Genomic DNA, 26,868 nt, shown 5'->3' with positions numbered 1-26,868 from the left:
AGGACTCTGTGACAAAGTTCTTTGCCAGCATGATACACTGGCTCCCTGCAAACAGGGGTTTACCCAGCTCTGCCCAAGAGGTGCTGTGGTGCAAGCCATAATCACTGCCACCATGGCCTTCCTACCAAATCTAAACCCTGGTTTGTATGACAACATTGGTGCACACAGAATATGAAACTATGGTTAACACTAGGAAGGAAGGGGGGCATTTCTCCAGAGATAGAAGAACATGCTTCACAAGGCTGGTTCTCAATTTGCAAACCACAGTTTGCAAGAACCCGCATTTTTTCTGCACAGGGCCAAATCTGGGCTTTCCCCTCTTTGGCTAGGGAAAAGGGCTTCAAGTTCCAAGCCTATTCTTTCCCTTCTCGCAGGCGAAAGTGGGGCTTCTATGTCTCTGTTCTCCTCGGAAAAGCCTCTTCTCTTTCTTCTTGCACCAGAAGATATTCAAGTTCCATGATCCCAACCCCACCAAAGCAGGTGGAGCCCATCAAATCCTGACAACCACACCCAGAGGGAAGGACAGTCACTGCATCCAGTGGGGCCAACTTGGTGCCCACACATCTGTCCCGGGTCTCCAACAGAAGCTGCAGCTCACCGCATGGAAAGGTGTTTCGACCGGCGTTTCTTGGCCCCCAGAGTGGGCAGGAAATGCCGCCTGGGGTGCGACTCCTGTTTGCCCAATACAAGGTCCACTCTGTAAGGAAACAGGAAGGGATGGAAGGAGATCAAGTGCGGGAAGCCACTTCCTCTAAGGAGTGCTCACAACCTGGGTAGCAATGACATCCAAAACGACAAACCTGCTTTTTGCAGCATCTTCTGCAGAAGTCAGAGCTATGTTAAGATAGGATTAAACAATGCATCCATGTTGCACCAAAACAATCCAATGCTACACTTGACTAATGCAATCCACCTGTATGTGGGACTCTCTTTCAAGACTTCTCAGAAACATCAGCACATTCAAAATGCACATCTCACCAGCTCTAAACTCTTCCACTGGTTTTCTGTATGTTTCTCGGCACCAAACTTCATCAGTCTGGCATCTTCCACACCCCATGAGTTAGGCAACAACTCCCATTATTCCCAGCCCAGGGGGGAGTATGCATTGGTTTTAATCCAAGAAGCCAGTGACTGCTTGGGATCATGGTACTGAAAAGCCCATGTGCCTCTGCGCATGTGTGTGGGTGCTCCGGGCCCTGGAGCAGCTCTTCCCCAAGACCACACAGCCAGGACTCCTCCTGCCTGTTCCTGCTGCCCTCTCCATCCTGCTGCAGGAACCCAGACTCTAAAATCATCCTTCCCGAGTCTGGCACCCTCCACCTGCACACAGCTGACTGCAGGGATTCTGGGAATCGCAGTTCAGCACTTTTGGAAGGTGCCAGGTTGGAGAAAGACGGACACAAGGACTGGCATAATTTTTAACAAGTGGAGCAGGGAAGCAGCGCCCACTTCATCCCCACGTTTTGAAGGTGATCAAAGGGGGATTCACAGGGTGGCATCTCAGCAGCCCAAGAAGAGAGACCAGCAAAAGTCTTTTAAAAACCCCAGCAAAAGGCAGACTTCAAGGTTACCCCAGCCAGCACCATTGGTCAACAAGGCAGGCAGTGGAGCTTACAAGCACTTGTGAGACATCTGGAAAAACTTCTTGGCCAGTCATGTTCTCCCTGAAATCAGCCCAGGCTGGAAGGACCCCAAAAAGACCTGGTATCTCCCACATTTACATCCACTTCCTTCTGTGAGCCAAGCTCACCATTTAATCAGGCAATGCCTCTGGGGAGTCCCCAGTGCCACATCCCAAAGGAACAACTTACCCACACGGCTTGCTGGGGGCTGGTCCACCAGAAGAGGTTGGTTCACTGGCCTGTGCAGACTTTCTTGTGATTCTGTTGATCAGCACTTTGACTTTGCCCCAGTTTGAGTGGTCATTCTAAGGAAAGGAATGTTCAAAATGAAGAGAGTAACCACACAGAAAGGGACAGACCTTCCTCTCGTTGCAGTGCCTCAAAGACGCTGCACCTTTTCCATCTCTACCCCTCAAAACACGCGAAGATGGAACACACCTCGGCCATGACTCTCAGCCCTCAGGCTTTCCAGCACTGCAGAGGATTGTGATGATTGTGAAGCACAGGCTCACTCTGCACAGAAAGCGCACTCATGGCCTTATTCGGGGCCATCCCAGCCAGAGGACAAGGCCCTGCCATCATTCAGTAGTTCAGAGATGAGTCACCAGCAGAGCCTCCCATCTCCCCTGCCTTGCAGACTCTCAGGCTACCAAATCAGGTGATTTCCCTTTAGTAATCCAATCAACTCCTCCAGGAGGGGTGAAGCTGAGACAATTAACTGCTGAGACACCATCTTCCTATAGTCCTAACAAAGTGTTTCAGCCAGCAGGGCTCACTTGGAGCTATCTGGGGCCTTAGCTTGCTTTCTTCCTGCCTTACAATATAATCTTCCCTGTGAGCTAAAGGGTCACTGGTATGCAACAGCCTCTGACAGGCTGTGAGAAGCTTATTTCAGACATTTGATCCCATTATAAATGGACACAGGACTTCAATCCCAAGCTTCTTATTTTATTGAAATGGTAGGTCTGTAGGAGCAAAGGCTGAGAGAAGAGGCATGTCCCGGTGGCCAGTTTCAGAGCCTCAAAGCCTGTTTAGAGAAGTACCCTGCAGGATCAGTTCCCAAAGCAGCCCACCAAATGCCCATGAATTTCCATGAGCAGGATGTGAACACAACAGCCACTCCATATACTCTTCCCCCAGCAGGGCAAGCTACCTCTGAGCCTCCAGGAAGCACCTCTGCCACCGTAACAGCACAAGCAGCCTTGATCCTCCCCGCCCACAGTCCTGGCGTGACCTGAGACAGCGCACCGCTGTTAGGCTGAGCCTCACACACACCAACAGGCCCCAATTTTATCCCTCATGAAGACTGTGAGGTGGGTTAGGCTGAGTAGGTGCATTATGGATCCAACATCATCTACAACATCACTGTAAGCCGTCCTGAGGCTGCTGCAATAGGACAGCGTATAAATGTTTCAAATGGATAAATACTACGATTTAAGGCTGAGTGAGGATTGGAACCCAGGTCCGTCCAGTGCTCTACCGGCATCTTGTCTCTAACTTCCACTAGCTGCATTTCTCCTCGCAAAGATCAAACTGACCCCATGGGGCACCCCCATCCCCAGCTTCATGCGGAATGAGAAACACCCCCAGGCAGAACCCCACCCAGGAGCCAGCCTACCTTGAACTTCATGCCAGGTGGCAAGGTGTGAACACCCCCATCCTGCTGATCCATCAAGCTAGGCGAGCTGGCAAAGTGAGAGGCTGTCTTCCTGGAGTAATCGGTCTTTTTTCCTGCATTGATGGAAGAAGATGCTTGTTGGTGCGACATAAGCCCTCTGTTTTGGGAACATGGGGTGCTGCCTTATAAAAAACTGAGCTATTGGCCTGTCAAACTGGGACTGATAACCAGCGAGGAGGCCTGGTAGGAAGTGCTCCCAGCACAGCGCAGGCATTAAGCATATCCAGAAAAACAACACTTTCTCAGTCATTAGGAAAAACCTGTAAGGTCTCAGCAAAGATTTGGGATCTCTGTGAACTCTTCACCTCATCCCTGAGGCAAAAGGGCCTTTACATGCCCTGTAGCTGAAGTTGAACTGGGCCTCCTTGCTCACCATCCCTCCCTTCAGAGAGGCATTTCCCCTTTTAGAGAGGAGCAAAATGGCACAAGAACCGAGAGATTATGGTGGCTCGGAGAAAGGGGATAACTGGGAAAGGTCTGGCCCCTGGGGCTGGAGCTGCTGTGGCTCTGCACTCAGTAAAGAAAGGGATGACTGCCCCACACCTGCTGTTTGCCCCAGCCAGGGTTGCCTGAAGAAAGCATTCACAACACACAGAGATCGTCCTTCGGAGCAGCAGCCTTGCACTTCAGGTTAAAAACTGGCTACTCACCCTGGTTGTGGACTGGACTCCACAACACTCGTGTGTCTGAGGCAGAGCGTGCCCGAAAGTGGTGAGGGTGCCAAGAGCCTTGTGGACTGGGATCCTCCTCTCCGTCCCCCTGCACTCCTGGGGCTGCTGAAGCCTCAGGCAGAGGTTCTACTCGCGCCAGCTCAGGGCCAGGTTCCAAAGCAACTTCAGGAATGCCCTCCTGCTGGACAAGATGGACATAACAGGCTCCATGAATCCAGGCGTCCTAGAGAACACTGTTCAGGATTTAACCTTTGCAAAAGGGCAGGGGCAGGCATGAGTGAGGAACTGGAAGACAGAAGGCGTTCCGGTTCAAAACTGCCAAAAAGCCAGCATGGTGCAGTGGTGAGAAAAGAACTGGGAGACCAAGATTTCAAATTCTGCTCAGCCACGAAGATCACAGGGTGAGTCACTGATCAGGTTCACACAAGACACTCACTCATTACAGACAACTAGCTATAATGAGTTGCCTGGTCGTCTGAACCCAGAGTATTTAGTATGGAGTACCTTATATTTGGAATAAGCCCAGAAAGAGCCCGTGGCTTGTGAGAGGGTTGTTCTTGCCCATAATGGGTTGTTGTGTCATCTGAACCCAGGACTTTCTCATGAGTCGCCATGCAAAAATATATACCTGGAATAATAACCTAGAGGACCATGCTGCCAAAGCACTTCCTCCCTCACCATTTCCATTCTTCACCTTCATATTTCTTCCCTCTCTCTTAGCTAGTCTTACACAATTGTGCACAGACTGCCCCATAGGCAACAATCCTTCTCAATCTCCATGTGGGTTATCTACTTCACTTTGCCATTGCCTTAGAAATTTATAAAGTAATTGACCAGCTACGTTTACACATATGGGACAGACATAGGAGTGCAGTTGCGAAGGAGCAACAAAACTCGTTCAAGAATAAGCGTAGCCCCCATCGCACTAAAAAGCAAAGGCTTTGCAAAATAAAGCAGCTGGGAAACCAGAAAGGGCAGCCGCTAGAGTGGGGAGGGGTTGGGGGAAGGAGACAAGAAAGGTTCTGTCGCAATGTCCCTGGACTGAGGGGGAAGGCGGGGAGACAAGCCATGGGGTGCCTGGCAAGGTGTGTAGCTTCGCTGCAGGGACAGCTCAGCATCAAGTGTGAACTTGCCCACCCCATCCCTCTCAGACCAGCCTACCTTGCAAGGCTGCTGCAAGGATGAGATATGGCAGGTAGGCAAGAGCCACAAATACTGTTTTCTGCTCCTGGGAAGAAGGGTAGCCTGTAACAGGTGCTCGTTCGCTTTCCCAAATTCCCCACTCTCCTACCCATAGTGTGTTCAGCCCAAATGTAGATCAGCTTGTACTGGAACGGACTCTCATGAACATGCTTAGGACTGCGTACAGCCCTTGCTTACATTCTCCAACTCCTGGGCCCGGATCCGATCCTCCATGACCTGCTGCTGATGCTGGAGCTGCAGGTTGGCCCGCTGCAAGTGAGCAATTTTCTCCAGCATCTGACAGATGTGCTCCAAGTACCGCAGGCCCTGTCCAGGCATGGTAAGCGGCGGCTCACGGTGCACCTGGGAAGGAGGCATCACATGGCATCAGGTACACATGCCCACCCAAGAGTAAACAAGGAAGCTGTGGGAAACGTGCAACAAACCTGCTCCTTTTAAGTTGGCAAGGCCCTGTTCTTGGGCAATGCTCTTAAGTCTTCATTAAGATGTTATAATTCAGGCCCAGTTTAGATACCGTGTGTGCCTGAACTACTGAACCTGTTCCTGGATGGCACAGCACAAGACTGCAGTTGGGGAAGGTAGCCAGGGGGCTTTTTTTAAGTGTGGGGGGAAAATTAATTTTTCAGTTGGGAGGTCTTCCAAGAGGATCCTGGTCAAAATGGTTCTCAGATTTCCTGAGGTTCCCATCTCAATGTACAGGGGAGCTTTTTGTTTCTAATATGGAAAAAAATCCTTCCATTCCACCCATGAAAGAGGTGTTCAAACTGTTCCTGGACAGTATCTCCCAAGACAAATGATGGGTGCACCTCCAAGTAAGTTCTCTCTTTACTCAGAAAATATTTACACTTGGGATATGTCCACTCCTGTTCCATGTAAACAACTAGAAAAACTGGATCAAGAAGCTGCTTGGTCCACCTTCTTTTGGAGTGAAGCTGTAGCAGCAGCAGAACAGGCAGGCAAAGAGTTAATCTAACCAATGCAGTTCTGCAAAACTGGTGTTGTTCAGATACAAACTGTGCATGCTCAAAGTTGGCAATCTGGTCTGAACTTAAATAGTGAATTCATAAATTGCCAGTCCAGATTTACTAGAAAGACAAGCCTTACCATTGGACAAGATTCACCCAATGAGCCAACATATTACAAAATCTGGAAGCACTACTTTTCAAAACTATAGGTTTGAAGTTGCATGAGTAATGCTCTATTTTAGTTTTTCTCAGAGGGATAGAGTTATGTAAGTGTGCTGCAGAAAAAACAACACATCATCTTGTGACTCCTGAACTTTCAGCTTGAACATAGTATTAAGTACCTGTATTTTCTGTCCTTCGTTTTCCTCTGACCTCACTACACAGAAGCAGTGAGGTCAGAGGAAAATAAATGAGTTTATCAATATTATCAGTTACTTTTCTGGGCCAATTCCACAAAGCAATAAATAAAAAACAGAAACAGCACAAAACTGGGCATAATAAGCAAGCAAAAAGTGGAGGCAGCACAACAGAGATGAAAAAAAAAAACCATCTTCAGCATCAGATAATTCACTTAAGGAAATGTGTAAAATAGACAAAGTAAAGCTTTTAATGCTCCCAAATGCCAGAAGCTAAGCCATGTTAACAAACGTGTGCGAAGTGGGATGCACATATGAAGGGACAATGCCACACACGGCCTGCTGGCTGGGCCCAGAGGAGCTGGCTCCAATGGCCTCGTTGGTTCCTTCCAAATCGATCATTCCATGATTCTTACCCAAAGCCTCGAACACTCAGACTGGGAGGTTTAAATGGACGTCCCAGAGGAGGCAGTTCCAGAGGCCCTGCATCCAAGCTAACTCCCCTAACTGCCGAAGGAGGAGGGCTGAAGGACCGTCTTGGCTCCACAACCTAACTGAACTGGCAAGCTCATAAAGGAAAATGCAAATCCTTAATCCGGTGCCAACCTTATCATCGTTTTCAGTGTCAGAGTAAGACAACCCTTTCTGCCAAGGCTTTTGAAGAGATGCACTCTGCTATTCCGGGGCCTGAGGGGAATAATCCAACCCAAGCGTTTTACAAGGCTACTTTTCATCTTAAGTTGTGTTAGCTGTTTTTAATTTTGTTTGTAAAGGCTTATATTTTGGAAATGATTCACTGTATTAATAAAGTGGACTTTCTTGTATTGTTTTTATGCAATATTGTAAACTGCCCAGAGTTTAATAATATTAGGATATCCTTGTTCGACACTGTTTGAATGAAGCTCAGAAGCAAACTGATATACAGACCAATGCAGACTAAGTTCCTTGCTGCAGATACAAGAACAGCAACTTTCTAGATAGACTGATGGATGGAAAGACAGAAATATCAAAGGTCCTAGGTTCTTAAGATTATGGAAAGTCATTTCCAAGCATGCCACCAAAGCCTGAAGTAATATTCAGGCCCTGAGTTACATCTCCTTCCTCACTTCAGCTCCAAGTACCTCTGCTGCACGCTGTCCTATCGGCTTGATCACCTTCGCCCCCAACACAACCCAATTTCCCCAAACACTCCTAAAGGGAGCAGCGGAAGAATGTGTACGAAGTGTGTTTAACTGAAGTGTGTATGTTAAATAAACTGATGTCATACACACAGATACAAAACGTGTCTATATTTGCATACTTTTGAGCACACAACTTGTCTTTTCCTGGATTTAGATTTCAGACCAGTGTCAACTGCAGTCTTAAAGCATTAGGCGATTAACATTACTTTCCATGTGCTTTTCATTTCCCAGCCTGCCAATCACTGAACAGCTCTGGGTCCAGGTTGCAGCTCACACGTGCCACTGAGGGAGGCAGGGAGAGACTTTAGTTTGGGTGGCAGCAGTTAAGGGGCCACCAGGGAAGGCAGAGGACTGCCCCTGGCAAAGTGGGGAATTCCTGTCACAGCTCAGCAGGGAGAGGAGCAAGGATGAATTCAGAGACCTTTCCTATCAGAGACCTATGAGAGACCTTTCTGATCTCACTGACTACAATTGTGACACTTATATTTCAAGTATTCCGATTCCAGGGCAGCAGCCAAATTATGAAAATCTAAGGCGGTAAGATTTCACAATCACTTCTCATGGCAACACCTCAATTTTCTTCTAAAATCCATCCCCATCTCTTAATGGTTAAAGAAATAATAGTTGTTCATATTTAGACAGTGATGCAAGCGTTCAAAGCCATTCACATGAATTTTGCACTGTTCCTTACAAAATTGTAAAACATTTCTTTTTAATCCTGCCCGAGAGCTCATTCTATCCCCCGTCCTCACTGCAACCTTGTGAGGTTGGTTATGCCAAAAGAAAGTGTCTGGGTGGTCACCCAGTGAGCTTCTTGGATTAACTGGTTTAGAACTGGGTCTCCCTAGTCCTCACCCGACCATCACATAGCGATGGCTTCTCCACTGTCCCTCCAAGAAAGGCTTACTTAAGGCCACCTAGTGAATTTATAAGGAGGCAAACTCTGAACCAGGGACTGACCAGCATCCTCAAGCCAGCAACATTTGTACATTTACCCGAGAATTCAGTGGGGTTGTGTCCAAGCTAAAATGTACAGGACTGAGATTCACGTTGCGTTGGTGTGGGGCAACAGCTACAAGGTAAGCCAGTCCACACAGCCTTCAAAGGTGACAATGCTTCATCTTGCAGTCCATGGCAAGTCAGAAACAATCTCCATTTATTCTGTGGGAGGCTTATATGCCCAGAGCACCTTCTTTGCCCGAAACCCTAGAAAGCTGACGCCAGCCGAACATCAAGCTGAGCGTCAACCAGCTTGGGCTGCACAGACCGAAAGTCCGACTCAGTACAGGGAAGCTTTCTCTCATGAATGCAAGTGACTCGCCACATTAATAGCTATATTGCTAGCTGTGGCCTGGATGAATCAAGTCCTGGACGTAAATGAGATCTTCCCATCTCAGCACCTCCCTTCTGTAAACCAGGTCAGAGAGAGGGAAAGAGGGTGAGTGTGTGTATCACTCTATATAATCCAAGGGCAAGTACATCTCCACATTCCAGCAACAGACAATTATGCAAGGGATCATCACAGGGTGGAATGTAGAGCATTTCCCATACGAAACCACCCCACCTGGCTGGTGGGAGGAGAGATTAAGCCACTGGAGGAAAGCAGGTGAACTTCCATGCTCTCCATCCTGGTCTCCAGCCCCACCACATCTGCCCATAAGTAAGAGCCACCCTTTCAGACTCTTTAGACCCTGGGGCATGGCTGTCCCTCCGCCCAAGCAGAAGGCAAACCACAGCAGGAAGCTAAGCCCCTTGCTAAGAGAAAGGAGGAACTGCACTGGGAAAGCAGCCCTGAGGGAGACCAAACATTCCTTCCACAACTTACCTCTTCTTCTATGCTTTCCTCCTCTGGACTGCTGTAGCCAGAAAGTGCTTGGCTAAATTCCCCGGCAGCTGCACCCACAACCCCATCAACACCCGCTGGCCGGCACAAGTGGTAGGAATCGAGCCCCTCTGGATCCACCAGGCTCCGGGACCTTCGGTTCAGCATCCTGGGGGAGCGGCCAGGCAGGCGGTGCTTCTGTGATCGCTGGACCACCTGGGCTAATTTCTTGCTGACGGAGAGATTCCGGCGGTAAGCCCGATCTTGACCAGCACTGGAGTCCTCCAGCCCATCTGTTTTGGGGCTACTCTCATGGGAGGGAAGAGGAGGGGAGTCTCCCCCTGAAGGCTGGAATCCGTCCAGACAATCCAAGGAGAAGCTCTTATCAGAGCCCAGTGGGGTAGAAGGAGACTGATCGTTGCTGGCCATCTCCACTCCAGAATCCTCCGATTCGGATTTGACGAGCCTCCCACTCACAGGCAAGAAACTCAGCTCACGGGACACGGGTTCTGTTGGTGAGCTGGCTTCGCCCCACTGACCTGCCTCACCACTGCTCCCATCATCCAGCTCCAGGCTGAGCGGCAACTTGGGTTGAGGGTCCTGCAGCTTCCGATACATGCTGACCGAGGTTAACACCACACAGCTTTCTACTGGTCTCCAGGTAGCGCCTGCAAGTTTCAAAGACAGGCACACTTGGTTAGGCAGAATTCCACCCCCATTCCACCGAGATTGCAAGTGTGACACCTGAAACCAGGTAAATATAGTGCTGCTTCACAAATAACTCCACCCCAGCCCTTCCCCTCTCAAGGCTCCGCAGGACGTCCAGCTCCTGAGGAAACAGGCTCACTTGCAACATGTGCATTCCAAGAATATTCCTCATGGGTCGTGATTCAGGCAGCAGGTATTCCTCATGGGACATGATTCAGGCACTCAGGTAGGAGGCAGCGGACGGGGAAAGCAGACACGTCGCTGCACAAGCCCTCGTGGGGAAGCATCTTGTGCGAAAGGAGAATGCATGTGGGCCAGGGATGGCGGGCATCCAAACACCTTGCCTCCCCGCCTCCTCTTGCAGAGGGGGAGCCTTCCTCAACCTGCTACTCCCTCTGTGCTGGACTGCATTCCTGGCCATTGACTCTGATGGCTGGGGATGATGGGAGTTGCTGTGAGATACACACTGTGAGATACAAGAGGCTTCTCTAGAACAGCGGGAAGCTACCTGATGCCATTTGCTTGTTGCATGCACTGGCAGGGGGAGGGGGGCTGCCAAGAGGCGACTGACTGCCCCCTTCCCCTTTCCCCTCCCTCCAAGCAGGCTGCTGGAGAAACACAGGCTGCTCCTGCCAGAGGTCTGAGCTTGCAAAAGATCCTGGCTTGCAAAGGATGTTTGAAATCAGGGCAAGAACTGCTGGTCGCCATTTCTGATTTAAAGGACTCTGCCATGCCTACAGGGAGCAGAGCGCTCTGGAGGAATGCTCCCCACATCTGTACCCACAGAAGCACTTCTGCCTCTGGCACTGAGAGCTTCCGCACAGGAGTTCTTCTTAGCCCAGCTGACTGGCACCCACGTTCTGCAGTTTAAGCTTTAAGCAAGCAGGGCCAAGTCACTCAGCAGCACATCTCAAATACCAGGTCTGTGCATGTCTGCTTGAAATAAACACGGGCAGTTAATTTGCTTCCAGGCCCTGCGGTCTACTCAGAAGAACCCAGAAGATTCAACCTTGCTGTTCTACTACCAAATGACTTAAAGTGGGAGAAAGGCTGAATTTTGAGAGCAGCTCCCTTTCCCACCACCACTTTTGGCTACAAGATTATGTTGTTGTTGTCGTGAAGTCGTGTCTGACCCATTGCGACCCCATGGACAACATTCCTCCAGGCCCTCCTGTCCTCCATCATCCCCCGGAGTCCACTCAAGCTCACACTGACTGCTTCAGTGACTCCATCCAGCCACCTCATTCTCTGCCATTCCCTTCTTCTTTTGCCATCTAGTGTTCCCAGCATTAGGCTCTTCTCCAGTGAGTCCTTCCTTCTCATTAGGTGGCCAAAGTATTTGAGTTTCATCTTCAGGATCTGGCCTTCTAAACAGCAGTCAGGGTTGATCTCTAGGACTGACCGGTTTGATCGCCTTGCGGTCCAAGGGACTTGCAGGAGTCTCCTCCAGCACCACAATTCAAAGGCCTCAGTCCTTCAGCACTCAGCCTTCCTTATGGTCCAGCTTTCACAGCCATACATTGCAACTGGGAAAACCATAGCCTTGACTATATGCACTTTTGTTGGCAGGCTGATGTCTCTGCTTTTTAGTATGTTGTCTAGAGTTGCCATAGCTTTCCTCCCCAGGAGCAAGCGGCTTTTAATTTCTTGGCTGCAGTCCCCATCTGTGATATCTTGGAGCCCAGGAAAATAAAATCTGTCACTTCCTCCATTTCTTCCCCATCTGTGGACCTCAGCAAAACATAGAATCATCCTGAGTGAGAGTTGTTACTGAAACATGAATTATTATGTTGCCTGAACCCAGACACACTAGCAAAACATGGGTGGTTAGCCACAAACAGCTCTGTGGTCAACAAACCAGAGATTGCTAGGACAGCCTGATTCAGTAGCCAAGATAATCCAGAGTTCTCTGTCAACCCATATTCAACCCTTGAGTGTGGGTTATCAGGTTGTCTGAATTCACCCAGAACTGGGATCTCTCAGTGCAGAAAATCCACTATTGCAACCTCCTGAATCACTAGTCATCCTAGGGAAAAAATGTCCTCCGCCACCTTCTCAGGCATTCTGTCCCCCTGCCAAACAGCTTGTAACTTCAAGAAATTCTTTCTAACATTTAGTAGGCCTCCATTTTCTTGTAATTTAAACCTTGCAGTTCACGTCCTGCCCTCTGAAGCAAACAGAAAACAAATGTACTCCTTCAACTATATGACAAGTCTTCAAATATTTGAGGTTAAAACCGCAAGAGTCTGTGCAACGACATGCCTGCAACAAGAATTCCTGCATTGCAGAACCTCTGATCTATTTTTCTGAGAAAACTAAGCCATTCTGTGATAAGGCAAGTACTGCACCTTGACCCAGCATTTGTGTGTGGCAAGAAAAAAAACTGCATGGAGCAGCCTCCACTCCTCTGCCCAAATGCATGAGCTGCACACCCCCTGATAAAATGAAAGCCTGGTTCTCAACTCAGAGACAAGGAGCGTATTTGTATTTGAACATGGGCTGCTAAAGCACCAAATTCCTCCACTAGCTGAAACAATTACATATTATTTCCCTGTTGAACCCAACTTTTACTTTCCTCCCATTGCTCATAGGATAAATTTTAAAATGTTAAGTTCCTTGCTGTAGGAATCTGTCTTTTTTTTTCTTTCCTTCAAGCAAGCATTCAACCTGTACTTGCCCTCTATGTATAATCAGTGCCACATAAGATGGCAACTGCATCAGAAAAGGGAGACTTTCTTATGCATTGGCTCACCCCATCACCCCTCCCCAGGACACACACCAAAGACATGCAGATTTGCAATATTTACAAAGGCTTGGAAAAACCACCTGTTTCTAATGCATTCTAATTTATGCATTTATCTATGCTGCTGCTGCTTCATTTCTGTGATTCTGGACATTCTTTTCACATGGGCTGAATTGTATTGCAACTGTCTTTTCTTTCAAACTCCCAGCTTGTGTTAACATATTATACTGCATTTCATGCTTCTATTTAAATGAAGAATCCAACAGGAAGGACCCATCATTTCTCTTTCTTGCTGGCAGCACAAACACAAGCATATCTAAACGTCTTATCGGAGGGTACTCTGTGCCTGCCGTTCCAGTGAACTGTGGAAGAATGCATTGCTGAAGGAGCGCCCTGCAGAAACAGAGCTGGGTTGGCTGCAGAGCTGTTTACACACGAACGCATCTGCCATCACCTGACAATCTGGAACATAATTGAACCAGTGAAGCTTCACCTAGAGCTGCTGCCACTCCTCAGAGAGACCCTCCACTCTGCTAGGGTCATCCAAATCTTAGGGTGGGAAGAGGTAAAGGGGAGAGAAAGGAAGAAAGGAGAAGTAGAAACAGGTATGCTGTAGTAATGAGAGATGGCTTGTTTGATCTACTATCAGCTGGAACCAGTGAAGTCCCTCCAGGTGGCATGGACCCAAACTCCCTTTCCAACTATATTTAGCTGTAACCAGCTACCGGCCCTAGCAGTTTCCAAGTACGGACAATCTAGGCTGCTATCCCTTCCCAGGAATTAAGAGACACTGAAGAATACATACTTCTAGGTAATACACTACCAATCCACCAGCTCTACTGGCCTCCATGGCACAGTTCAGTCGCATCTGGAAATGGCATTCAGCATTTCTTTCTCCAGTGTACTGCACTTTAAAATACTGAAACAGTACGTATTTTATTTTAAACCAGAAAACTGAAGGTTAGGATAACTTACAAAAATTAACACAGTGCAAAAAAAAAAAAAAAAGGTCAATCAAATTAATGCATCCCCCATGAAATTCAAACTAGCAGCACTGAATGGATTTTCCCCCATACCTATTCACAATTAAAAGTCACCACTGGCCGTATTCATGCACAACAGTTAAACTAGAATTCTGGAAAATCTGGGTTTACCATTCAACTATGCATTGCTGAAGCTATCAGGATTACTATTACGGAAGCGAAAATTTAGCATAGCATCAAAACTGATGATCCTGATTTTTCACTCCCAAACCAACCAGGAATCAAAACCAGTAACAAACCTTGCTTGTTGTTCTGGTTTGCCAAGGAAGCAACAAGCTAGGAGCCCCAGTTTAATACACCACTAAGCAGGAGCGAAGAAGATCCAAACACAAGTACGCAGCCAATGAACATAAGGATTTTCCAGAATTCTGGCTTATTGTTGTTATGTGAACATGTGCATTGGTTTTTCTTTTGGCATTTTAAAAATACAGTTTGGGGAAGGTTGGGGTGCCACAACACTGACATCAAGTAGAAATGATCTCAATGTTATAATAATAATAATAATAATAATAATAATAATAATAATAATATAATAATAATGTACAGACAGGAGAATGCAAAAGCAAGAACTTGTGTAAATAAAGCAGAAGGTAAGACTGGGCAACCTGAGTCCAACTCCTCGCCCCTGAGGCTGACAGCCAAAATGCACATTCCCTGACCTGGTACTCTCCAGAAAGTTTGAATCAATTCCAGTCAACCCCAAGTGAGATGGCCAATACCTGGAGGGTGCTAAGGTGGGGAAGACTGTATTTCACCAGTTCATACAGAGAGTTAAACCTCCCCCTTCCCTTGCATTTCCCCTTCCCACCGGCACAGGCAGATTAAGAAAAGACAAAGTTGCCAATGAGGGCTTTTAAAAAAATCAGACCTGTGGAGGAATTTCAGGAGAAAAAAACAACAGCGCATGGTTCAATGCTCCCCTCTCAGAGAGTAGCGGTGTCAATCCATACCAAATGAACACACTCTTACACAACAGTAAATTAAAAGATAACCCTAAGCTACTGTTTGGACCAGTGGGCCCGTGTGAGAAACTTTTGCGAGCACCGCCACAAAATGGCTCCTATGAGGAACTGACCAATCACACAATGGCTGCCCTGGGGGCAGGACTAGTCAGAAGTGAGCTGAGACAGTGGGGTGGGGGGAGCAGATGCAGGAATCTAAAGCAGTGAGCCTAGAAAGGAAGCTTAAGGCCGATCTGGTGTATTCTAAGGTTCTAGTCTTGAACTGGGCAGGGAGTTGGGAGGTACTCCGAGGTCCCCACAAGCGCCACGTTAGGGGATTAGTGTAACATGCTTTGATTCTTATTTGGGCCAGTCACAAACTCTCACCAACATGAGCAAAAGAAGGCACAGTTCCAACACAGCACCCACAAGCCTTTAAACGTGTTCCCCATTTTAAAAAAATCATCCATGGACTGTATAGATCCATAGCAATGCATGTGTTTGAAATGCACACAAAAGTTCTAAGCCAAAAAAAGTGGACTAAAGTTTGTCCATTTCAGCAGATGTGTATGTACCACCCATTCTTGTATCAGACCGTTTTGTAAATACGACGGGATAGAAAAGCTTTAAATACATAAATGTTGTAAGAGCCTCAGTCCATTGCAGTATAAGAGGTGAGTGTTTATCCTTCCAGTGATGTAAAGTCAGTATTTTACCTATCAAAAAGTAACAGAGATTTACTTCTAATTTACAAGTAAATTAAAGATATTCACAAGTAAGCCTATTACATATCCACAAGTAATAGAGAATCCATTTACACTGAGCATTTGTTGATTTCCATGAAAAAATCACAAGAATGTGCACATCACTGAAAATTAAAGACCATTCCAGCACAAAATACATCTGTGAAATAACCCCCTCACCAAAATAAATAACTACTGGACATTGTCAACACATATATTTAAGAGAAACATTAGCCATAGCACACCACCAGCAATTAGCTAAACTAGATAATCCTTATTAATTAAATGCTGTCATGTCCAAAAGACACAAAATGGAAGCTTTTGTCAAATAAAATGTAGCCTAAAATTAAGGGACACAGCAGGTGGATGCCAAAGTGACAATCAGTTGCTTAGGAGCCCACAGCTGTTTCAAATTCCCACATTTGTCCGCAATCCAAAAATGCTCCACCTTAATGCTTATGTTGCAACCTGGAATTCCATTTGCATTAACAGCTATTACATGAGTGAGCTACTTTCCTTCCTCCTGCTCACCCCAGACAGACAAGATAACCAAAACATTTCATATACTCCACCAGCACAGACTGATTCAGTAAGGATCATCATGGAAACCATTTAGAAATGTACTTGTCTAAAAATATATATTGAACCTCTCTCCCCCACTAGTTTCAGACACAGAAACTCAGTACCTTGAATCAAAAAACCTAAGTATTTTTAAAGATATACAGATATAGGCCCTGTTCAGACATAAAGGCAGCTTTCAGCAACAATCTGTAGGTTAATTAACTCAAGAATCATTTGGGATACCCAGTGCACACAAGCCATGTTGACTTTCCAGAAGCAACCCACAAATGTGGCAATCATAGCTTGTTTCCTATGACATTTAAGGAAATAACCACAGTTTGTCCTCACAGAGCACATCCCACAAATCATGGTGCAAAATAATTAACCCGCAAAAAGCCACCATTATGTCTAAACAGGGTTGTAACATAGAAGAGACTTCAGCATCAGTAGGATTCCATGTGGTGCTGCAATCGCAAAGACACCCTATCCAAAATGTTGCATCTATGTAGATTGTTGAGGTGGAACCATGGTTAGGGCAGCCTTCCCCAAAACAGTGCTTTCCAGATGTTTTGAACTACAATTCACAGCATTCCTATCAGCTTTGCTGATTAGAACGGATGAGAGTGCAAGTCCAGAACTTCTGGAGGGCACCAGCTCAGAGCAGGTCCGGTTTAGAGTGCTGGACTAGGACAGCCCAGGTGCCATGTTCGTCTAACCTATTCACAGGGCCACTGTGTGAATAAATGTGGGGGGAAGAATAATGCATCACACTGCACGGATCTCTGGGGAAGACATCAGTATTAGATAGAAATTTGGGTTTAAGCGTTCAGGAAACATAAAGTAAATGGCGACTTCCCATATCATAAAAAGCAATTACAACTTTGGTTCACAAGTACGGTTTTGAGCATTGTGGTGGAGTGTCATGAGAACACAGCTAGAAAAGGTAGATTTATTACAGTTTACATAGGCCTGATTATTGGCTTTGCATGGCAGAAATTCTTCCAAAATACAAGTACAACCAAGTTTGGTCTCTTGCCATACATAGTGCTGTCAAGTTTGCCTGTCATGTCCATTGTACTTTAAAAATGTGGGACAACAGTAATTAAGAGCTTGTTAATCTCACCGAGCTCCAGCCCAAGAATTCATGAGATGTTCTGCTTTAGCTCAACAGCCACAGATTCTCGTTGCAAAGGTGGTCCTTGAGTATTCCACTTCAGATTGTTTGAATGTTCCTCCACCAAGTGCTACTGCCCCAAATGCCCCACAATCTTCCTCACAATGTTGTTTGCCCCTCCCCTTCTGTGCATGCATTCAGTCCTGCAGTTCTTCTGCAGCTTAAGGTGGCCCAGTCCAGAAATATCTTTACCAAAGACTGACACAGGCAGTGGCAAAAGGAAGGGGTAATGGGAATTCCCCAAAACAGCTGCTGCCCAATTCTGCATTGCTGTAATTGAGAAAAGGCAACTTGCAACGAATACACCAGCTTGTTTTTGGAGCCCTATATAATGTGTATCACCTGTGTATCGGTTCATTTAAGGGAAGGCTGCGGTACATCAGAAATTGATCAGACTTTTTTCAGGATGAGAATTACTGTGATCTGAATCCAGGGCCAAAGCTCAATACTAGGAGATCCAACTCCCATAATGATCAATGGACTTAACTCCCATGCTGGCCAAGGTGGCAAGAGAAGGGTGTTCAATACATCTACAAATTTATTTCCTGCTCACCCCTGCACTACAAACCCCGCAGCCTGGAGCTAACTTTTCTGGAGTTGGCATGAAGATCTTCCTTAAATCAGTCTACATGCACACAGGGCTTGGGAGTTACTCCTGCAATCTTTCCTCCTCCTGCTGGAAAGTTATCACACAAAGACATTTGTGTGGTAATGAGAACGAAATGTTTGGATTCCTTTATTTTTAAGAGTGGGGATAGAAGTGGACTGCCACCTGCAGTATACCAACTGAGTTCAAGATCCCTTAAGTCAGAAAGTTAAGAGCATTTCTTTACTCAGGTCACTACAGACTGCTACAAGTTTCCGTGGCATGACTGGAGAAATGTTGTTAATGCAGCAGAGAATGCAAGGAGAGGCCATGAGGGGGTATATTTTTTTATACTCCACTTGTGTACAAATCACAAAGCAAAACCACTTTTTTGGAGAGCCAGCGTTTCTGCATCCTACATATCACTGCAAAACCAGGCTGGGTTGGAACCCACAAATTATTTCAAATGCACATGTTGTTTGTTTCCAATTTCTCAAAATTACAGCACATGTCATATTTAAAGAAATAAATGTTTGAGACTAAAAACACTTTCAATAAGAAAAAGATTGTGCATCTTGACTCAGAGGCAAAATCCTCTGAGTGCAGTTAGTTGAATTCCAAGTGTGTGCACGTGCAGACAGGAAAAAGGCCTCCAACTTCCAAGCCGGGAAAGGAGGGTCTTTTTCTCCCATTTAAGCCTGCACAGGATTGCGCCCTCAATCATACTTGGAATAGACCCATTGACTTTAGCAGGGCTTTGAGTATTGGTTACTTCAATGGGTTTAACTCAAGCATGACTAAGCATAAATCCAGTCTAATGACCATCAAAGCGTCTTGTAGCATCTTAATGACCTACACTTCTTTTCTGGTGTAAGCTTTCAGAATCCAGTGAGCTTTATTTCCAGTAAGAGAGGGGTGAACTAAAGAAAACGGCACTCAATGGACACTAAACTGCGTGTAATCCAGTACCCACTTGGTATCCTTCGATTCAGTTCGCCTCCCCGCCGTTACCTTTTGTCTTCCTCCACCATCTAGCCATTTCACAGTATTCAGACGTTTCGCAGAGGACACGCGCGCAGGCGGGAAGCTCCAAGCCTCTTCCTCAGCCACGGATACAAGGCGCCGTACCGGCACCTGAACGGGAGCCCGCGCGCTCAGCGTCTCGTACGAGCACGCTTTCAGGCGAGCCTCTCGGGGAACGCGCGGTGCGGGCTCGAGGCCAAGCACCCGGCACGGCGGTTGGGCGCCGCTCGGTCCCTGTGCCGGCGAGGTCGGCCGCTCCGGGGCGCGAAACGTGCGCCACGGAGGGCGAGGGCTCCCCGCTGGGCGCGCGGCACAAAGCCTCCGCCACCGCGCTCCTCCCGCCAAGCGGCAGGCACTCACCTCGGTTCCAGAAGGGCTCCACCGAGAGGACTCGCCGCATTCTGAGCATCTCCGCCGCCGCTCGCTCCGAGGCTCCTGGCTGCGCCGCGCGCGGACGCACCACAAGCCGGCCGGAGCGAAAGCGTCTTGGCGCGTCGCTCCGCGCTTTATAGGGGGAGCGGCCGGAGTGACGCCGGCTGAGACACTCCCAGGCGCAGAAGGACCCCCCCGCACGCCCACCTCGCTCCCGAGACAGGGCGAGGCAGGACCCAGGCGCTCGCTGCAACACCGCGGCGGACGTGCGGGCCGGGCGGCGCGGTCCGCGTTGGAGAGAAGCTGCGACCCGCGCGCCCAGGCCTGGCCGGGGGCAGGTCTACTCTGAAGCAAGCCCCATGAAGTTCAAGCCCCGTTCAAGGGTTGCCACTACAGCCCTTCCCAAGAAAGAGCCGCCGGGAGACAACGCCCCAGCCCAGCCCAGCCCACAGCCCAGCCCCGTAGCCCGCCTTCGAGAAAAACAGTTTTTGTTCGTCTCCAATTTACCTGGATATATCGGCTGAGCAATCACAGGCATACTTTTCTTCTCTATCTCCCTTCTCCTACAGCTGTCTTTCTCTCCCTGAATCAGTTCACGCAATCTGCAAGAGGGAAAAAATTATACCGACCTACTTTACAGGGGTGTTAGAAAGATTTACTGTAATCTTTGAAGCTCCTTGAACCTCCCAGACTTGCAAGGTCTGGGAGGTCGTCGCTGGGCAAATCTGGAATTCTGAATGGTGCAGGTGCTCTCACAAAATGGCGGTCATTACTAGTTGCAATACAAGCTTTTGGCAAAAGTCGAACTGATAAGGTTGAAAGAAAAGTAACTTACCCAAGAACCTAAGTACAGGGCAGAGGGTGTGTTTGAGCTCCAGACCAGTATTTGTGGGGCTAAACAAAGATGGCACCGGAGGGCAGTGATTACATCATACCAAAGTTTTGGTTAAAAATGATTTTAATTAAAAACCAACGTATTTTTAAAAAACTCTTCCAATCAGAAGGAGAAGGAAGCCTGGTGGACATCAAGGAGGTGTCTGGATACACATTGATGCAATGGGCCAAAAGAGCAGATAAGTGCCAATAAATATTGTGACTATCTCTGATAGTCTCCATGTTTAACAAAAAAAAAAAAACTTAGAATGTGTTGCTGTTACAGGCTGGCAAGTGATCTGGTGATCCTATGGATGGAAGCCCTACAAAATGTCCTGTCCACTCAGCCCTTCCAAATTAAAGGCTGCAGCTTCCTTTATGGATGCAACCCATCTCGTATTTGGCCTTTCCTTTCCTCTTTTGCCTTGATCTTGTAAAGAACTTGAAGTAGTTACCACCCAGAGCTTCCTTATAATCAAACAAGAATTAATAAAGGTTATCAATTTGCTTGATTAGTACATTTCTATCCCCCCATTTCTCAACAAAAAGTCCAAGGCAGTGTACTCAGTTTGCTCCTCGTTTTACTCTCACAACAACCCTTATAGGTAGGCTAGGCTGACAGCAACTTACCCAAGGTCATCCAAAGAGCTTCAAAGCTGAATGGCAGTTTGACTCTCCAAATTTTACCCTAATGCTCTAATCCAGTCTACACAGTTTGGAGCCCTCCAAAGGCACTGGACTGCAGCATCCGTTGTCCCGTAAGAGGAGCCATGGCAGATCAGGGCAAGGGCCTGTCTAGCCCACTGGTTCACGCCCACAAGCAGGATATGAGTGCACCAGCACCCTCCTACCCATGTTCCCCAGTGACTGGACAACATAGGCCAGCTGCCTCTGATACTGGAGGTAGCACGTAACTATCAGGACTAGTAGCATGGATAGCCTTCCCCTTCATGGATTTGTCAAATCCCTCTCTAAGTGGTGGACATCCTTACCACTTGCAAAAGTGCATTCCATGGTGGGTGTTGTTGCTACAATTGCATTTATATTCTGCGTATTCTTCTGAGGAAGTCAAGGTGGCTTATGGAGCATCATTTTATCCTCACAACAACGGGCCTGTAAAGCAGGTGAGGCTGAGAGCATGTGCCTGGCCCAAAGACACCTGGTGAGTTTCACAGCCAAGGGGGGACTAGAACCTGGACGAGCAGTCCAGCATTCTGACCACCCCAGCAGCTCAGTCCTTTTCCCACCAATCAGCTTAATGAAAGAGGGTGAAAAATCTCTTCCTTTCCAAACCCTTTCCCCACTCCTCATACTTTTGGACGCGCCTATGCCATCTCCCCTTCCTTACCTTCTTTCTAAGCTAAACAATCCCAGATGTTATAACGCAGCCAGAATAGGGGCCACCAAGTTGAGGAAGACCACTGTAGTGTGTAAGAAATAGTAATTAGTGAAGGCAAAGAATTTAGGCAAAGCATGTCCACCCTGTATCAGTTTCTCATTTCAGTTCTGCCTCTGAAGCTATACCCTATACATGCTATGTACTCTGTAGTCGTCCCCAAGATTTGCTTGTAAAGGCATACCCTTAATCTTCTAAATAAAGTATATGAAGGTACAACCCTTTGCAGATTCATCCCAGCCCCATGCTTCCGGGAACCAGCTCTTCCCATCTCAATAGAAAAGGCAAAGTATGTGTAAAGACCATCCGGTTTCCTTCCCCCAGGCCCTGAACTACCTGGCTAGATGGAGACAGAATTCTTCCCATCTCAAAGCATAGTTAAGCTTTGCACACTGTGCCTCTGAATATTGCAGAAGTACCTTGCATGCACCTTATTGCATCGGGAGCTCCTTCACAGGAAGTGTTGCCAGTTCTCAAAGCAACTCCAGGGTTTGGGCTCACCACTCAGCAGCGGGTGCTTCTTTAGCCATCAAAAGCTCCACCTGTTGATTTCCACTGAGAATTTTCTCTTGTTAAAGCAATTTTTGGTTCAGGTTGTCTGTGCAGGAAGGCCCAGCTCTGCTTCCTATCCTTCCGGCAGTAATCCATGTCATCCTGTTTGATATGGACAAGCAAATCCAATGGGGCAGATCTCAGAAGTGCAATACACACTGGATGACAATGTGGGCACTTCGATGTACAAAAATTAAGACTAACCTGACTGGCAAGTGATAAAAAAACACAGGTTAGAATATATGTTTATAAAACTAGTCCTCTCCAGTTTCTGTTCTACAGCGTTACAATCATGTATGCAAGAGAATGAGCACACTCATTTCTAGATAGGATATGAAAGAAGTTCAGAGGCATTTTTAATGTTCGGCAAGAACACAAGGTGTACACTTGGGACCTTTTTAGAGCCATGGGCACATTTCAGGATTGGAGAAACTGCAGTGGGGACCACCAGAAAATTCCTAATTAGAGGACCACCTACCTGCTGCATCTTATTCTGCTAAAACTACTGGATGCAGCAATATCTCTTTAATAAGGGATTGTCTCATGGAGCCAAATCCTGGGGGTACAATACAGCTAATCTTTCTTTCAAACCTAAGTTGCAGCTTTGTCCCATGTTTGCATCCTTTGGAGAGGAGATTATTAAGCAGGTAAAATGTAGTGGATTGTCTTTCATCCTCAACAGTATACATGATCTTTTTAATTCTTAAGCTTCTTCATGAAAATTAGCAAATGGAAGAGGAAATGGACTCTCTTGCACTGTTTTGACAGCTAAAAACTGATTGCACAAAACTGGGAAGATTGATACCTTGTATAAAGCAAGATTTGAAAACCTTACAGCACTTTTGATGGCTGAACAGGTACCCCTAGATCCAACTTCGAATAGATATTTATTAGATATTCTTATATTTCGGCCCACTTTTATTGATTATTTATTAAGTCTATATCCCACTTTTTTCCATTCAAGGAACTCAAGGCAGCTTACATTCTCCTCCTCAAGCTTATCCTCACAACAACAACTGTGTGAGGTAGGTTGGGCTAAGAGTTAGTGACTGGCCCAAAGTCACCCAGTGAGTGCCATGGCTTTTGCATTTCATACAAATCCATGCAAATATATTAGCAAATAATAATGAATTTCTTTAAAGAAAAACGTTAGGGTGCCTGTGGATATCATAATGGGGATGATGGTGTTTGAGGCAGCATGTTGAAGAGCCCTGGCATACATTTATTTATTTGATTTATATCCCACCTTTGTTCTTACCAGAACTCAGAGCAGCTTACATAATTCTCCTCCTACATAAATTATAACTGCAGTTTTGAGCTGTTGCAAAGAAGCTTGAAGGAAACTGGATGTTCGTGTTAAACCTCTAGTTTTGATATATCAAAGCATCTTCTCATCTTCTGAGAAATAAGTCCCTGCAGGGTTTAATTCAGGAACAGGGCAATGTAATACCCATGGGCACTAAAGCACCCCAGGCCTCTTTCTCAGTGCCACCCCACTCACTTTTTTAAAAACACATTTTCTTACCAGCAGTTGGATTACCAGCAGTATAAGAGGGTTAATAGTGTAATTGGGAACAAATCCCTTTTTCAGCAACAAGGTGCATAGTTCAGTCTGAGCGCTGCATTTACAGCCCTCCTCCCACTGCGAGAGCAGCAAACAAGTGAGGAGGGGTCAGCAGCAGAGTTATTGTACTTACAATAGCATCTCCTTGAGAGAAATGGTCGATATCTGCTACTGCTTTGAAGGGCCAGCAGTTGGAGCAGCTCACACCAGGAAACATAAACAGGGATTAAAAACCCAAATCCTTCTTAGCAAACTTGCCACCTTCATCCTGGCTGATGGTAGTTGAAGGAATCCACACTGAGGAATTAATCCCGTTTGCTTATACAAAGCTAGCCCCATTGGTTTTATTTTCAGACCTTGGCTCTCCTGGGGGAATATCTTCCACTTAGACATGTCATGGTATGTATACAGAATCAGTCCCTTCTGCCCTTGGCAACTGAGCCATCAGATTAGCATAAGCTGCCCTATGCCCTCATCCTGACCCTTGGCAAGCATTTACACAGAATTGCCTTCTGGGTGCTTACCTTCCTTGGCAGTTCCTTACTTTTCTACCTCCGTTTGTTTCTACAGTGCCTGCCCTAGACAGGCAGCTGCATGAAACCAGCCCTGTAATTATCCAGGCATCCTTCAAATCCAGACAAAAGGCGAGACCATCAGGTTTCTGCGGCCTTAACCCTCCAAACACCAACTTGCTTCTCCCCAGGGCGAAGACTAGAGCAAGTCCCCGCTTACAAGAGCCCCTGGACTGACTGACCTCCTCCTCTTCCCCCACAGGGCAAGCCGCTTGCTCATCCCCTCTTGCTGGGGGGGGGGGCAGTGCAAAAAGGGGAAGCAGCGGTGGCCTTGGTGGCACCCATCAGCACGTAGCATCCAGACGGCCAAGTAAAGAGAAACACACCTAATCACAGGCTTTCTTATATAATGAGACACATCATATCTGTTTAAATTATATCAATTCTTTCTTCTTGTGTGGCTCTCTAGAAATGACCACGTGCAAATTTTCTGCCAATCCGTACTCTATTTTATTAGTGGCGCAGTTCCCCTCTTCTGGCTGTGCACAAATGGCCAACCAAAATAAGCTCCATTCACTTCCAATGGTATTTACATGATTGCAGCACCATCCTGAGAAAGTTTACTCAGAAGAAAGCCCCAGTGGATTGAATGGAACACAGAGGTAACCTACATGTGCCAGTAGCAGCTCACTGAATTTAAACTGGGGGCTTGCTTCATTATGATTACTTCGATTTACATAGCTGCATTTTATCCTCACCATAGTGACCCTGTGAGGTAGGTTAGGTTGGGAGGGAGAGGCTGGCCCAAAATCACCCAGTGAGCTTCATGGCCGAGTGCAGACTTGAACCCAGATCTCCCAGGTCCTCAGTCCAACATTCCCACCACTGCATCCCTGCCTGTACTCATTTCGGGAATCGGAGCAGCACTGAAGTCAAAACAACCCTGGAGAAGGTTCATCACCTACCCTTCCTCCCACAGCACACCTCTTTTCTGCTTTAATTCACATCCCCACTTTCCCCTTTCCCCAAGACTGCAGAAGCTATCAAAGCTCCCTGTTACCACTAGGCCCATGTGCCACCACAGAGGTTTCTTCCTGTTTAGACTGTTTGGCCTTCAGGGATGAAGCCCTGCCAGTGGAGCAAGACTCAGAGCTGTCAGGGCAGGGCACTTTGGACGGCTTTTATTCATGGGGTCGCCATAAGTCAGGGGTGGCTTGATGGCAGGTGACACCAGCAGCAAGCTGGCAAGGTGGGTCCTTGTTAATACTGTGTCCTCCCCACCCCCATGGCAGGAAGCATGTGCCGGCGCTGGGAGAGAGTGGCTGGCTATGCCCACCTGCAAATGTGACGCAAACCAAGGAGCATCCTAACCAATTAGCCACCACGGCCCGCCATCCCCCCCCCCCCGCCCCGCAGTCCCAAATGGCCTGATAGCGTGAGGGTGTCCCTGGCCAGGGCAAAGTGCAAGGTTTAGACACCTTTTTCCCAAAAACAGCTGATCGCTGGAGCGTCGTTCTTAACTACATGTGAAGCTGAGTGAGGAGGGCTGGGACGTGCGAAGAAGCAAGGGAGAGGGATTAGTCTGCGCGAAGATGCAAACAAGGAGCAATTTGGGAGGCAGGGCTGGAAATGTTCCATTCACCTGGTTAGTCCTGGCCTCCTGAACCCTTCCTAGAGTGGAGCCTCTCCTAAGTGGCTTGACCCCACCTGACTCAGTCACACCCAGGCTCCCGACACATGAGACAACTTTGTCCCTTTGCTTTGGCCCTGGGGGCGTGCAGAGAGTATGTAAGGGGAGATGTGCCTTGCAACTCTGCTCGCAGCAGCAACTGAGTTCTTTGTTCCGTCCACAAGCCTTCTCTGCCTCCTCATATAAGGACACGTCCTTCTTTGAGGACCAAGGAGTGGGTTTTTACAGTTGCATCAGGACAAGAGAATAAAACTAGAACAAATGAGATGCTGGGCTATCGCCATTTACTGGAGCAGCCGTCTTTACAACAGGCTGGAAACAAGCTTCCAAGTCATTCAGTGCTCTTACTGTTATTATTACTGAAGCGTTTCTATCCTGCCCTTTCTCCAGGTGTGAGCAAGTATAAAGCGATGCATGTTGAGGCAAGAAATCCAAACCAAGTATGTGCTGGTGGGCTCCTGGGGTTGTGGTGGACAGCTCGGTGGAAATACAGCCGCCGTGAAAAGGGCAAACTCCATGTTAAGCATAATTAGGAAAGGAAAGGAAAGGGTCAAGTACATACTCCCTCCATACAGATCCATGGGGTAACCACACTTACCATGCTGTGTACAGTTCCAGCCATGTACTGAGGGGAAAAAGGGATATTGTACTGCTAGAAAGAGGGTGCGGGGGGAGCTACCAAACTGAGGAGGAAAGGTCCCAAGAGCTCAGAAAAGCGTTAGCTGAGAAAGGGGACACATAAGGGACACGTGGTTGGAGGCGTACAAAACGATGCATGGAGGGCAAAAGGTGGACAGGGAGGCTTTTTCCACCCTCCCCCATAATGCTTGAACCTGGAATCATCCCAGGAAGCTGTGGAGATTCAGGACAGATCAAAGGAAGGGCTCCA

General features: G+C 47.3%; 1 protein-coding gene across 2 annotated transcripts; it reads right to left on the bottom strand.

The window, feature by feature from the left end:
• Positions 1 to 582: 582 nt before the first annotated feature.
• CUNH8orf58 (chromosome unknown C8orf58 homolog) lies at positions 583 to 19,430 on the bottom strand. Of its 2 annotated transcripts, none has more exons than XM_044437492.1 (7): positions 19,381 to 19,430; positions 9,502 to 10,166; positions 5,352 to 5,516; positions 3,951 to 4,152; positions 3,241 to 3,353; positions 1,812 to 1,927; positions 583 to 697 (listed from the first exon to the last, which is right to left on the bottom strand). In XM_044437492.1, exons 1-7 carry the CDS (start codon positions 19,427 to 19,429, stop codon positions 595 to 597), a joined length of 1,413 nt encoding a protein of 470 aa, XP_044293427.1. In that variant the 5' UTR covers position 19,430; the 3' UTR covers positions 583 to 594. The 2 variants fall into 2 exon arrangements, with proteins under 2 accessions (XP_044293427.1, XP_044293428.1); XM_044437493.1 differs by having other exon boundaries at positions 3,951 to 4,149.
• Positions 19,431 to 26,868: the final 7,438 nt, after the last annotated feature.

Source organism: Varanus komodoensis, unplaced genomic scaffold (genome assembly GCF_004798865.1).
Source record: "Varanus komodoensis strain SLA01 unplaced genomic scaffold, ASM479886v1 scaffold30, whole genome shotgun sequence".
NCBI lineage: Eukaryota > Metazoa > Chordata > Lepidosauria > Squamata > Varanidae > Varanus > Varanus komodoensis.
This window is presented reverse-complemented; position numbering and strand designations above follow the sequence as displayed.

Coding starts and splice junctions, on each gene's coding strand:
- CUNH8orf58 (XM_044437492.1), bottom strand. CDS start 19,429: ATGCTCAGAATGCGGCGAGTCCTCTCGGTGGAGCCCTTCTGGAACCGA. Junction 5,517..9,501: donor AGGAAAGCATAGAAGAAGAG/GTAAGTTGTGGA, acceptor CCTCCTTCCCAG/GTGCACCGTGAGCCGCCGCT. Junction 698..1,811: donor GCCCCCAGCAAGCCGTGTGG/GTAAGTTGTTCC, acceptor GTTTCCTTACAG/AGTGGACCTTGTATTGGGCA.